Source organism: Episyrphus balteatus, chromosome 2, assembly GCF_945859705.1.
Source record: "Episyrphus balteatus chromosome 2, idEpiBalt1.1, whole genome shotgun sequence".
Lineage (NCBI taxonomy): Eukaryota > Metazoa > Arthropoda > Insecta > Diptera > Syrphidae > Episyrphus > Episyrphus balteatus.
The window spans coordinates 18,039,900-18,055,381 of NC_079135.1; the positions used below are offsets into that span (position 1 = coordinate 18,039,900).

The 15,482-nt window shown below is 26.5% G+C and overlaps 1 protein-coding gene across 15 annotated transcripts in view; it reads left to right on the forward strand.

The window, feature by feature from the left end:
• The window catches only part of LOC129908709 (titin), a 167,738-nt gene that overhangs the window by 76,952 nt on the left and 75,304 nt on the right, over positions 1-15,482 (forward strand). For 14 of the 15 annotated variants that reach the window (XR_008771314.1, XM_055985417.1, XM_055985429.1 and 11 more), the window contains 3 exons: positions 661-1,009; positions 1,076-2,402; positions 6,372-6,501. The exons of the other annotated variant lie outside the window; for it this stretch is intronic. Coding sequence is in view for 13 of the 14 variants with exons in the window: in XM_055985417.1 (XP_055841392.1) it covers positions 661-1,009; positions 1,076-2,402; positions 6,372-6,501 (1,806 nt within the window). In the remaining variant the exon portion in view is untranslated. The remainder of the gene's footprint in view (positions 1-660; positions 1,010-1,075; positions 2,403-6,371; positions 6,502-15,482) is intronic. 15 annotated transcript variants of the gene reach the window in all.

The following is a 15,482-nucleotide window of genomic DNA, read 5'->3' on the forward strand; positions in this document are numbered from 1 at the left end:
AGCTATGAGCTTTAAAGGTCTTCAGTAGAAAAAAAAATAAGAAAAGCTTGAAAAAGCTCTGAGCTTTTAAAAAAAATAATTTTTAAAAAGCACGTAAAATGAAAAATCATTATAGCGCTTAAAAAAGCTCCAAACAAATAAGAGCTTTTGAGCTTTTTTATTATTGATTTAAAAAAGAAGATTTCGAATTAAAAGATTACATAGATTGCAATAATTCTTGGTTTCTATTAAACGATTAGGAGAAAAAGCTCAAAAGCTTTTGATAAAAGTCGGAGACTCGTGGGAAAAAAATAAGTCCAGGGTGTCTTCGGAAAAACCTTACTTTCTATTAGATTTAATCTATTTATCTTTTGTTAACTTTCGTATATGTAATTCACTGCTTTTAGAAACTTTAAACTGCTTTTTAGACAGCTTGTTCCATCTCAAGAGTAAAAATTGTAGTTTTAAAACATTCAAAAATATTTAATTTGTTACTAACTCTTTCGCTTTTTTCTTTTTATTTCATCATTTGTATAACTTCTAACAATTAATTTGGGAGAGTATTGTTTTAACTGTTTCAAAAAAGAAAAAAATGGTAAAAACCCTTAAAAGTTCAAGTTTTAAAAGTTTTTTTTAAATCACAAAACAAAAATACTCACAAACCTACTTTCATCTCTTTAGCCTGGTATGATCAAGAGCTATCAATTTACCAAAAAGAACGTCAAGAAAATGAATTGGAAAAAACATTCGAAGAACGTAAACACTATTTGGCTGAGCAAAGTGGTGCCAATCTTAAAGGAGTTGAACACCTTAAACAAAAGGTTATCAAACCTGAAGTACCAGCTTGGCAAAAGACTGTCAAATCGAAGAAAAACGAAGATTACTACAGCAAATTGCAAGAACTTGAAACCGAACAATTGTTGAAGGAGACCAAATTACGTGAAGAACATCATCAATTTGCAATTCCCGGGCAAAAGGTTGTTGCCACCTCAGCTGCCAAGGGTATGGCACAGAACTATGAAGAGAGCTTGTAAGTTTAAAAGCTTTTTCTAAGTTTTCGAAAAAAGCTCTAAACATTTCATTTTTTTACTTTCAGAGAAAAATCAGAGTCATTGGAACAACAAAAGACCAGCACAACCCAAAAAATCCAGAAGAAGGGTCCTGTAGAGCCATCAGAATCATCGGTACATGGTCGCGAAGTGCACATGAACAAACAAAAACAAGTTCAGAAGCAAGTCGTAGGAGATCTTGAGATCACCCGAAAGATCACTGCAACCGAAACCACAGAAGTCGAACACAAGGGCACAATTCAAGAACGTGTCGTTGAAGGCCCCGTTCAACCAGCTAAGCCTCCAGTCTTCACCAAGAAGATTCAGCCTTGCCGAGCTTTTGAGAACGAACAGGCTAAGTTCGAAGTCGAGTTCGATGGCGAACCAATGCCAACCATCAAATGGTATCGCGAAAGCTTCCCCATTCAAAACTCGCCAGATTTGCAAATCCATACTTTCGGATCAAAGTCGGTTTTGATTATTCGTCAAGTCTTCGTTGAAGATTCAGCTGTATTCTCTTGCGTTGCTTCAAACCGTGGCGGAACTGCTAAATGCAGTGCCAATTTGGTAGTGGAAGAAAGACGTCGTGCTGGAAAGGGAGGAATTTCCCCACCAAGCTTCGTTCAGACGATCCAAAGTACTAACGTTGCTACTGGTCAGTTGGCCCGTTTTGACGCCAAGGTTACCGGAACCAAGCCTTATGACGTTTACTGGTTAAAGAACAGCACTAAAATCCAACCAAACATCAAATACAAGATGCTCGAAGAAGACAACATTTACACTTTACTAGTCATCGAACCAACACCTGAAGATTCAGGACGTTACGAATGTGTTGCCGTGAATGCAGCTGGTGAAGCACGTTGCGATGCTGATTGTTTCGTACAATCACCAACCAAAACCGATAAACCAACAACACCTGGTATTGAAAAGGCACCAGTTCTTGTTGAACCATTGAAGAATCAATCGGTTGAAGAAACTAGCAAAGTTATCTTCAAATGTCGTGTGGTTGGTAAACCAACACCAACTGCCAGATGGTATCGTGGTGACAATATGATCAAGCCATCACGTTACTTCCAAATGACCAGACAAGGTGAATACTATCAATTGGTTATATCGGAGGCATTCCCCGAAGATGAGGGTGTTTACAAGTGTGTTTTGGATAGTAAAATGGGTACTGTACAAACTAGTGCCACATTGAAAGTTCGTCCATTGGAGAATTTAGATGCTCCACCAACAATTACTGCTTTGAAGGATGTTACTGTGACAGAAGGTTTGCCAGCGCAATTTAAGACAACCATTACTGGCAAGGTGAAGGCTACCGGGGTGCAATGGCTGCGTGAGGGACAATTGATTCCTGAAACACCCGATTTTCAGGTGAGTTTTTTTTTTTTTTTTTTAATAAAATATGTGGTATAGGAAAGATAGACTTTTTCATCGAACGAAATACAGGAAGGCTGATTTTGTCAATACTTTTGAGGTTATGTCCTTTTATTTTTTCGCTTTTTTGAATTTTTCAGAGTCTCTATGATAGCTACGAAATTTAAAGTATCAAATTTTCAAAATTTTGGGTATACTTTTGAAGATTATGTGGTTTTTCAATCGAAATCTTCGGAACTTAAATGATCTGTTTAGGTAAATAGAAAAGAGCAAAGATTGTGTACGTTATGTCAAAACAAGAAAAATATGATATGAGTTGGGAGTCAATTTCCAATTATTAAGGTGAGATGGGCAATTTTCTACAAAAACGACTTAAAATTAAAAAAAAAAAAATGCACCACTTATCTAAAAGCTTTCTATAGAAAAAAAAATTACGGAAAATTATAATTTAATATAGGAATTTAATCTGTTTTTTTTAATTGATTAAACACAGTTTTAAATCATTTTGATCACATCTGATTTCAGAAAACGAATTTCAAAATAATATAATATGTTTGACGTGTCTTAAAAAAAATATTTTTTTATATATAGCTACCTATACAAACATTTTCTAACATTTTTCAAAAAAAAAGTTGTTATTTTGAAGAAATAATTTATCAACATCTAAAAATAAAATTTCGAAATAATTCAGTTTTAAAAAAAAGAAAAAAAATTGAAACATTTTTCAAAAATCCAAAAATTTGTTTTCTGGAAATTTTCTAAAATTCTAATGGGGTGGAGTTTTTTAAACTTTTATCAATAAAAGGGGGCCGAATACAGGAAACGCTTGAATTTCAAAGCTTTTTTCTTGTGTTCTATCTTCGACCCTCTCAAAATAAAAAAAATTACATCTTTTTACTATTTAAAACCTATTTTAATTGAAGATTAATATATATTTAATAAGAAATACAACATTTCAAAATATTAACTCGGAAATTGTTTACACAAAACATTAATTATGATAGTACGTTTCAACAGTAAAATTTTAAAACAACCTTACCCGATTTGATCACGGCACGAAAAGCAATTTTTTCGAAGAAGACTGACTAACAAGAATATAAAGAATATTGTAACTTTAGGAGAGACATTTAAAAGAACAGCACAAGAGCAAAAATTTGGAATAAATCTTACGAAACCATCAAGTTAGTCGTGTATAGGATATTCAGAAACCAAAATAAAAAACGGTTCTATGGCAGATAATTAATAACGGTCCAAAAAATAAATATTTTTTATTTTAAAAATTGAGTTTGATTTATCGATAATGGCTTTGCCGCTTTTTACGAAAATTGACATCCGAGTACATATATGTATTTTTTTTTATTTTTTTTTTTTTTTTGACTAAAAAAAATATATTTTATCTTCTGATAAAATTTAACCAAAAGCTTAATTTTTAAAAGTTTAGCAAAGTAAAAAAAAATTTGCCAAATAAGGACGTACCTACTTAAAAAATAAAATGCACGACTGGGTCGCACGAACTTGCTCTTAGAGTTAAAGTTGCTTAAATTTTTAAGACTTTTTATATAGAAATTTGGAAAAAAAAATTAAATTCGTTTTTTAAAAAAAATAAAATAATATCCGAATTCAAATTGCCCTCCAAAACAAGTCTGCATTTTTGATTGATATATTAAGATGCATTTTTAGAAAAAAAATTTTCAAAATCGTTAGAGCCGTTTTTTAAAAAACTACATCTAAAACCAAAATTTCAAAAAAATTCAATGTCCCGTTTTCGAAAATTTGATTTTTCAAAAAAAATTTCAAATTTTTTTTAAAAATCCAAAAATTATTTTTTTCGAAATTTTTTTTCGGCTTATATTTAAATTATATAAATGCTTCTGCACAAAAAGTTTCGTTGAAATCGAATAAGCAGTTTCAGAGATAATCGAATTTGAAAAAAAAAACGATTCTATGACAGGTACCGTTAATAATGATTTTCAAAAAGAAAAATTTTCATTAGAAGATAGACCTTAGCTTAAAATTAACATTTAAATTTTTTAAACAAAATTGTTGGAGTCGGTTTTAAGCAATTTCAACTTTACTAAAATCGGTATATGACAAGTACCGTTATTTTTGGTCCAAAAAAATTAATTCCAAAAACCCCTCTGGAGAGTCTCCAAAAAATGCTACATACCAAGTTTGAAGTCAATCGGTCCATCCTTTTAGGCTGTAGCTCCTAGACGGACTTCCGGGACCCACTTTTTTGGCATTCTCTACCATCGTAATGTCATGGAAAATGGTATCTCAACTTTTTTTTTTGTACGAATGCATAACTTGATATATAGTACCTATATCGCAAGTAAAAACGGTTCTATGGCAGATATGGTCCAAAAAATATTTTTCATTTCAAAATTTTTTTTTTTTTTTTGGACTAAAAAATATATATTTTATCTTCTGATAAAATTTAACCAAAAGCTTAATTTTTAAAAGTTTAGCAAAGTAAAAAAAAGTTTGGCAAATAAGGACGTACCTACTTAAAAAAAAATTCTTTTTGCATCTAACTAACTCTAAAGTCATTTTTGAAAAACAGCTAAAAAGAAAAACGGATTGATTTTGAAATTTTGTTTTTATGTCGTTTAATAATTTATTTTGGTTTTTTTTTTTTTTTTTGAAAAATGTTTGAAAATTTTTATATTTATTTTTTTAAAGAGCTTCCATAATTTTAAATTTTTTTAATTTTTCTTTTACAAGAAATTGAACTATATAACTGGTTTAGAGAATTTTCCATTTAAATAGATCTTGTCGTTACAACAAACATTATATATTATTTTTTTTTTTTTTTTTCAATTCTTAAATCTAAATCTTTTATAATTTTTTTTACCATTTTTCAGATATAACTGTTCTTTTTGTTACATGTCCCCAAACGACAAGTTCAATTTTAACGAACTTTTTAGCCTTTAAACTTTTTAATTTATTTTTTTTTTTTTTTCGAAAACGGGACATCGATTTTTTTTAAATTTTAGTTTCTGGCGTTTTAATTTTTACACAGCGACATACTTTTTTATTTATTAATTTTTTTTTTCAAAAAATATTAATATTTGATTTTCTAAAAAGTGTTATACACTTGAGTACTTTTTTTGCAACTCAAATTCATATTAAAATCTGTTTTTCATTCCTTTGATGAACGATTTTTTGAAGAATTCGAGCATTTTTTTTTTAGAAAAAAAAAAAAACATTTTTACTAAACAATGTTCTGACCACTAAAATTATATAGTTGTAGGTCAAAATTCTTTTTTAAAGCATTCTATTCGTTAGAATAGAGCTGCATTTGCAATCTGGTCTGATTGAATTGTGACTCAAAACCTTATTCAGGATATTGCAATAAGTGTTAAATTTTACTTTAGAGGTATTATAAATGGTTTAATTCGTTTTGTTTCAAATTAGTTTTCGAGAAAAGAACCCGAAAATTTTTTTGTATAACAAATTCCAATGAAACATTTTTGAAAAGGCAAAATGTTGCTTATTGATTTTTCAAATCAAACAGAACTACATAATTTTTCCACTGATTTATGTAACAATTTTCCTTGTTCTACTGACAAAAATGCTCATAAGAAACTATTTCGTGTGTATTTCAATCAAGAAAATTATAATGAAGTAGGTTTCATGGTTGCCAACTGACATTATTTTTCCGAACGCTATACAAAACAATATTCAACGTATTGTTTCAACTTTGATTGATGCGTTTTACTGGGAATCAATAAGAACGAATATTATTATCAAATAATTTCCCTTTGGAGTGTTAAGAATAGTTTAAAATTATAAATTGCTTAGAGCTTGCAGGTAACTCTTTTTTAAGAGCCGATTTATTTAAGGTTCTATTTTTTCGATTAATTTAGGCAAAATATTTTAATAATTAGTATTTTATTCTGATTCTTTTTTAACTTTCTTTTGAACATAAACTTATTATTTTTGTCTTCATTTTTCTCATTACAGATGATCTTCGATGGCAACAGTGCCGTCTTACTTATTGGAACAACATATGAAGAAGATTCTGGTATATTTACTGCTCGTGTAACATCATCAACTGGACAAGTTGAATCATCAGCTAAACTGACCGTTAAAAGTAAGAATTAAAAAAAAATAATAAAATCAAAAAAAATTAAACTCAAAACAATCACTACACAAAAAAAAATATAGTAAAAAAAAAATGAATCCGCTCAAGCATAAACAAAAATCAAAAAAAAAAATCTGCTAGTCGTAAAAGATTGAAAAAAAAGTCGTCTTTAACTTAAATGTTTTCAATAATGAATTAATTTATTTATTTTATATAATTTTATTATTTTTAATAATAATTAAATAACATTAATTAAATATATATATAATTTGTTTTGTTGTACCAAATAAAATAAAAAAAAAGAAAATGCATCTTTATAATCTCTATTTAAAAATACTTTTTATTTATAAATCATTTTTTTTTTTGCATAAGGAATTGACTATAGTATGTGTTTTTTTCTATTAAATTGAAAAATAGAAGAAGAAAAGTCCAGGTACTATGATTCATGAAGCAATATTCAAACAAGAAAACACATTTTTTGAAAATGAAAAAAAAACTTCTTATTCTAAATTTATATGCTCTAGGCACCGCACGAAAAATGAATATTTTTCTTTCGTGGTTCCGTGTGCACACGCAACGCATAAATAAAAACCCCCATCAAAATGAATTTTTTTTTTTTTTTTTTGTTTTTGAAAAATAAAATTTTCAATTTTTCAAAAATAACGAAAAAATGATTATAAAATTATACAAATAATATCCCCCGGCTAATAAATCCAATGGCTATTATTTTTTTCCACCTGGTGGTTTCAATCCACTTTGTTTTTGAAGACATACAAAAAAAAAAAATAAAGAAAAAAATGGTTTTTGCTTAATGTCTTTTGAAGACAGACAGCACCAGCAACTTGTTCTAAATAAAAATTCAAAAAAAAAAAAAACTTTCTACATTGTCTAGTATTTTTTTTTTTTTTTTTTTTTTTTTTGAAATCTATCTGAAAAGATTCTGGCTCGTGGAGGATTAAATAAAAATTTAATGGAAAACCCGCGCATACACACATCCAAAAAGCTATTTCGGGGTTTTTCAAAAGAAAAATAATTACCGTTTCCACACGAAAGTGATGACATGAGCATTTAGCAAGAAAAACAAAAAAGATTTCATTGTTTTTTGGTTTTTATTTTTATTTTTGAAAAATCGGTTTTTTATTTTTTTTTGTTCAAAATTTTAAAAAATGTAAAGATAAAATACAAAATTTTGACAGGCGATCAATCTTAATCCCATCTGTCACTCAGAATTGTTATGGTATCTCGTCACATAACGGTACCACATGTATCTCAAAATTTACAACCTTGCTGCCCATCAAATCAATTTAAACAACGACCAAACCATCATGGTGGCGATGATGATGATGATGATGATGAAGATGTTTTTGATGAATCACATTGACGAGCCAAGTGCAAAAATGTAAAATATTCTTGGCATTTATGTTAATTGTCTTTTTCAATGTTCATCTTTCGGTCCTCTGCGGTTGAACGACATTCGTCACGGACAATGAATCATCTTTTTTTTTTAATTTCTTGGCTAAGACTAATACTCATTGTGTCCCGGCCTTAAAAGCTTCTCGAAAATATCCCAATCAGTCATAGTACCTTTAAATAAACAAAAACAAAATATATTAGATTCGTTATGCATAAACAAAAATATAATTAAAATTTTATTTTATATTTTTTTTTTTTCAATCTTTTACAAAAACTATTAAAATTTAGTGCAACTTTGTACTTTTTAATTTTAATTTTAAAAATTTAAATGTTCAAATAGGCATTTATTTTTAATTCATATATACATAAATATTTTTTTTTTTTTAAATTTAAAAACAAAGACAAATAAGTGTTGCAACAAATAATAATCTGTTTTCTTAAAATTCTTTTTCTATATATACAAAAATTATTTAAATAATTATTGTTTCTTTGGTTTAAAAAAAAAAATGTTTTAAGTTTTAAGTGATGTTGCATGAGTTTTGTTTTATTTTTTTCATTATCGCTTTTACTACTAATATCTATTTTATTATTTTCTATAATTTTAATTTTTTTTTTTATTAATATTTAAAAATTATTAAAAAACAAAAAAAATTAGGGACACATGTTGCCTTTAATTTTTTTTTTTTTTTTTATTTATTTTGTTGTTGCTTGATTTTAAAAGTTTAGAGATTTAGAAAACTCTTGCCGACGCTTGCTTTTTACGCGCCAAAAAACCAAATTTAAAAAACAAAAAAATATTTTATTATTATAAGTAAAAACGCTTAATTAAAAAAATAAAAATACTCATGCGACTAGGCATTTTTAAGAATTTGTATTAATATTTTATCCCTTATAAAAAACAAAAAAAAAATGTTTAATGTTGTTTTATAATTTTTTGTTTTAAATGTAATATTTTATTTTTTAATTTTTTAAATTTAATCATTATAATTATGTTTAATGTTTTATTTGTTAAGTGTTTATTTTATTTGTGAGCTGAATATTAATTTTTAATTTTTTGTTGTTTTTTATTTTAATAATATTTTTATTTTTTAATATTAAAAACAAAAAAATATATATACATTTATATAAATACACAAAAAACTTTTATTGTTTTATGTTTTTTTTTTTTACTTAACTTGATTTAGGTTATGTTTTTTTTTTTCAAATTCCCCTTTTGTTTTGTATCCATCACAAAAAATTGTTTGTTTTTATTTCTGTTTTTTTGAAACACTCCATATTTTTGAAAATCTTGTTAAAACCCGTACCGTATATCGAAGTGAACCGTTTGAGAACAGGTAAAAAACTAAAAATTCCGACCACTTCGATCTACCTTCCGACACACGCTGCCGCTGCTATAGCCGATTCTAAAACGACGACGATCGACAATCGAAAACGACAACGACAAGGGAAAGATACTTTCGAAAATGAAAAGTGGTGGGATTGTATCTGGCAAATTGTTTATACAAAATGATCTATTTTGTGTTTTTTTTTTTTTTTCTTGGAAGAAAGATAGAGAAGCAGAGATGTGACGTAGTCTAGTCATAGTCTATTTTCAGCTCCATGAAATTGATTTTTTTATTTTAGTTTTAAAGTATATTCACCAGATCACAATCTTATACTAATCGTATCTATAAGATTGTTTTTCTATGGTTCATATACCTAAATTGATGTGGCGTTGGTCTTAAAATTTATTTTTACCATATTTGGTTTTTTTTTTTTTTTCTTAGAAACTTGGTGTTTTTGAATTTTCAAAAATACCTATCTACTGTATATAGACCATGAGTTAATAGATGTGATGACTGGGTGGTTGCACAATTATAGAAGATTACTCTTTAGATATGGATAATAGGATTCACTTTTAGAAATTGAATGCATTTATTTTTTTTTTCTGTAGATAGATGAAGAAGATTATATTGGGCCAGATGCCAGAGATTCATTTCGACCTAATTAATAAAAGATTCTTTATATGCATAAACATGTTGGTATGTAAAAATACCTTTTATTTATTTATCAATTTGGTTATAAGTCGCTGCCACGGTTACTAAATCAAAAAGCGACAGTTTTAAATATTTTTGTAATGAGAGTGAGGAATATTTTGATAAACAAATTTTCATGCCAATATTTGAGTCTATATGAAAAAGGTAAAGTATTTTAAATTTGTTTAAAATTTTCCAGGAAAAAAAAATAATTAAGATCTCTTTGAAAAGTTTATTTTTTTTTTAATTCAAAAATGCAGAAAAAAATCACGAAACAAAATCAATAATATTTATAATCAGTTTATAATACTTTACCTTTTTCAGGAGAGAAATTATATCAAAAATCATGCATTTAAGACTTCCTATCACTATAGCATTTTTTTTTATTTTATTCAGTAAATTCTACTTCACCAAACACAATATTTTTAATATTTATGTATAAATATTTTTAAGAATTTCTTTTTTCTATAAAAATGTTGATAATAGATAAAAATATTATTCCAATAAAAACATTCACCGCATCCTTTGAAGAAATTATTCTCTCATCATGTAGATATTCTCATGGACCCTTTTGATCCTTATTTAATTTCTCATGCCAAATTTTCTTAATTTCGTTTGTTAACGTTTCTTTGCTCGTGAATATCTTCCAAAGCCTCTTATTTCACAGGTTTTTTGAAATATTGTACATATTTTATCAATATACCTACACTGTTTTCATACAAAAATTAAGGATCATAAAAACCTATGATATAAAGTGCTAATTAAAAGGTAAGTAATTTAGGTTTGAAAAAAATAAATCAATTTGTAAAAGCATTTTTTTTTCTTCTTCAAACAAGGTAAGATATTTTTTGTTTTTTTTTTTTTTTCTTGATTTAGATACTGTAAATGTCAAGTGATGCATTCGAATGACAATGAAAAACCATAACTTTCTCAAAAACTTTTTCTAAGATTAAAACAATTTATTCTTCGACCCGAAATTTTCACTTCACCAAATTTCTATCACTTTGAATTGTTTAACCTCTTTTTTCCTTGTCTCAAACCGAAACAAAGTTGCTTTTCTTCATTTATACAGCACCTTCCATTTAAGTTTTAATATAAAAAAAAGTTCTAGCAATCAGCGGATGTAAAAATTATTCAAATGGTAGGACTGGACATCACAAAAAAAAAAAAAAAAAAAAAAACAATTTAAAAATTGACGAAGAAGCTTCTCAAAATAATGGTACACTTTCAAAATTTTGTACTGTGATTTTATTTGTCAGATGAACATTCAAAATAATCCATTTAAATTGGGGGGTTATATCGAGTTTTTTTTTATCTAATCCGTGCAGTATTTCAAAATACCATAAAATAATATTTTATAAGGCTAGATTGTATTAATGCACCCATTTTTTACCTTTATAAGCTATCATCTCTTTAAAAATAAAAAAAAAATAAAAACTTGACTGCTCCAAAATCAAACGATTTTCCTAACACTTGGTAGTTAATACTTTTAGTTGATTCCCTTTTTAGGACCAAAACTAACGGTACCTACGTGCTTTATAAGTACAATAGAAAAGTTTATTTTTTTCTTTTCAAAAAAGGCTCTAACGATATTTGTCAGAAATATTTTTGAGTTCTGTTGGAAATAAGACCGTATTTTTAAACTAAAAAGAATATACAGGGTGTCCCGGGATGAGATAAGAAGACTTTGAGGGATGATTCTTGGGTATATTCTAAGAACAAAATTGTTCTACAGTAACCCTCTATATACAAAAAGAAATTCTTAATTCGCACCCATTTTTGACTAAACCAAAAAAACACATTTTTTAGAGATTTTACCTGGTGCAGGTTTTCCTTAATATCATAAAATCTATGAGTTTTCTGGCAAACTTGTAAACAACATTTTTCTTCATATTTGTTTTCTTCATAAAAATAAATTTATAAAACACAATGTTTATAACACATTTACAAAGAAAAGCATTTATTCTAAAAATCAAAACATTGAAGTTTTTATCATAAGTATTAACGGAGTTATTAACATTAACGTGAGTATAGGTATACCAAAGTAAGCGTTTTCTTAAATCATCGCTAAAGGGTATCAACTTTGCAGATAGAGAGTTACTGTAGAACAATTTTGTTCTTTGAATATACACCGAAAAAAAAAACCAATATCAATTTAACATTTTTTAAATGTCAAATTAACATTTTTTAAATATCAGCCAAAAATGCTCTATAAAATGTGTTTTATGATATTTAAAATGTTGAAACAACATTTTTATTATCAGGATGATATTTAAATGTCACATTTTGGAAATTTTTTTTGATATTTTATTATCATTTTTTCATATCAATTTCTCATTCCAAATTATTGAAAAATATTAAATAAAAAATTCTTAATGTGTACTAATTTAAAGGCGCTTTGTGTTTTTTCGAAGTAAAATGTATGATTTACTGAGAAAATTTGATCGGCACTAAGATTTTACTTCACATAGTTTGGGAGAAAATAACAAAACAATTACATATATCACCTATAATAGAAAAAATAATATCACCATTATTTTGTAAAGAATATTCCCTATCAGTAATGTTTTGAAAAAAGAAAGAAAATTCTTAAAATAATAAAAATAATAAAAATGAAAAGGAAAGAAATAGGTTTCATTATAATAAACTAAAACGTAAAATCTAGTCAACATTGATATTTTAGTTGTCAAAGTGAAATTTTCACTATCCACTTAAACTTAAAAAAATGTCAAAATGATATTTTAATTGTCAAAGTGAAATTTTCACTATCCCACCTGAAATTAAAAAATGTCAAAATGATATGATAAAATATCGAAATTGATATTTTAATTGTTGGACGACTTTTGTCACTGAAAAATGTTAATTTGATAGCTGTTATTATCAAATTTTTTTTTCGGTGTACCCAAGAATCATCCCTCAAAGTCTTCTTATCTCATCCCGGGACACCCTGTATATTTTGAATCGTTACTTATGGTACCTGCCATAAATGTTTCTTTTTTTTTTTAATTTCTCGTAAACAACTTATCTGACTTTAACAAACATTTTGTAAATATTTTCCTTTTTCATACTTTTTAAAGCGTGTTTTTCGAGTAAAGGGGTTTTAGTGTTTGAACTTATTTTTTATTTAAATTATTTTGTGGTTATAATTTCGTGATAAAGTAATTACAGAGCCAAACAAAACAATAAAAAAATAAAATAAAATTCGGCCCCCCTTGAGAAGCAAAGTAACATACATATAAGTAAATTTTTTTCATTTCTAAAATCAATTTTTTATCGTATAAAATCAAATGTCAAATTTTAGAAATAATTTTGTTCGTGAACATTTCTTAGGGTATTGAACTGGAACTGTCCTGTATTTGAAATTTGATAAAGGAAAAAAAACAGCATATGAATGAATCCAGAAAAAAGATTTTCAGAAACAAATTTCAGTTTTAGATCTTTTTATAAACAAAAATCAAGGTTTTTACAAATAATTTTTTGAGAAATTTTAAATGCACACATATGCCATTTGAAGCAATTTATTAATCTTCATCTTAAATCAAAATTCAAAAATGTCTATGTCCTGTTTTAGAATATTTTTTTTTTTATCGAAACCTTTTTTTTCATAATTAAATGATTTGTTTTAAAGTTATGTAGCTATATAAATGGTTTTGTATAACAAAAATCGTTTAAATCAAATCGTTTGGGTGAAATTCAGAAATTAAAAAGACTCTTCTATGGCAGGTACCGGGTAAAAAACAATAAAAAGTATTAATAACTTTTTTTCAAAGGTTTATGATTTTAATAGATTAAAAAAAAATTTCTGAGAAAACCCTTTGTCACACCGAAAAAAAAAATTGATAATAACAGCTATCAAATTAACATTTTTCAGTGACAAAAGTCGTCCAACAATTAAAATATCAATTTTGATATTTTATCATATCATTTTCACATTTTTTAATTTCAGATGGGATAGTGAAAATTTCACTTTGACAATTAAAATATCATTTTGACATTTTTTTAAGTTTAAGTGGATAGTGAAAATTTCACTTTGACAGTTAAAATATCAATGTTGACTAGATTTTACGTTTTAGTTTATTATAATGAAACCTATTTCTTTCCTTTTCTTTTTTATTATTTTTATTATTAAAAGAATTTTCTTTCTTTTTTCAAAACATTACTGAAAGGGAATATTCTTTACAAAATAATGATCATATTATTTTTTCTATTATAGGTGATATAATTGTTTTGTTATTTTCTCCCAAACTATGTGAAGTAAAATCTTAGTGCCGATCAAATTTTATCAGTAAATCATACATTTTACTTCGAAAAAACACAACGCGCCTTTAAATTAGAACACATTAAGAATTTTGTATTTAATATTTTTCAATAATTTGGAATGAGAAATTGATATGAAAAAATGATAATAAAATATCAAAAAAAATTTCCAATATGTGACATTTAAATATCATCCTGATAATAAAAATGTTGTTTTAACATTTTAAATATCATTAAACACATTTTATAGAGCATTTTTGGCTTATATTTAAGAAATGTTATTTTGATATTTAAAAAATGTTAAATTGATATTGGTTTTTTTTTTCGGTGCATATATCGACTAATCTTAGTTTGCTTTGCAAGCGCCTTATCTGTTTAAGTAAAAACCAATTTTTTTTTACTACCATATTTTATGAACAAGAACCAAAATATTACCATCTTAATCATAAATTTTTTTTGAAATATTAGACTACTCAAAATTTCAACTTCGGACTAAAAATATGAACTTTAAAAAGAAAGTTGTCTTGGTTTGAGTTTCATTGGATTAATAATAAAAACAAGTTGTTGAACCAATATTATCAATCAATCCCGAAAAATTGTGTTTTAAATTTTGTCCGGTAAGATTTAAATTTTTTCTAGAAAAAAAAACATATTATGCAAAATTCTCTGGAGGAATCCAAGTTCAAATATTCATTTTAAAAATAAACTTAAAAGATTTGCAATTTTATGTCTGTCTTCGCTTGCAATGACCTTCAAGAATGATTTTTTTTTCCTAATTCAAAAAAAAATTATTTTAGCTAAGTTTCGTTGAAATTTATTGTTTTCGACTAACATAACATTTAAAAAACAATAATGACGTTCGACACAAATTCATTAATCACTCTGCAAATAATTTTTAATGTAAAAATGTGTGAAGTACCCACCAATATACATAAATATATCACATTTAAGAATTTAGAATTAAAAATCTTATGATATTCAAATATCTCGGATGAGAAGAATTCAATTTGAAGTGAAAAAAGTGGAGGGCGGAGTTTGGGGGTGTGTGTTTTTAGTTTTTGTTGCATGAAGAGGTTCTTTCTTCACCCATGGGGGCACTTAATATTTTTTGAATCTATTTTAAGATAGAGAGGGTGTGTGATAAATTATGGTACGCTGTGAATTTTTCATGATACGTCTTTAAAATATTTACATATATTTTTTTTTTTTTTTAAGTTTATTTTTGATTTTTGTCTTATAGACATTAGACATGGATATGAGTATGAGTATGAATATGTTTAATATATTTAATTCGAATTATGTAGA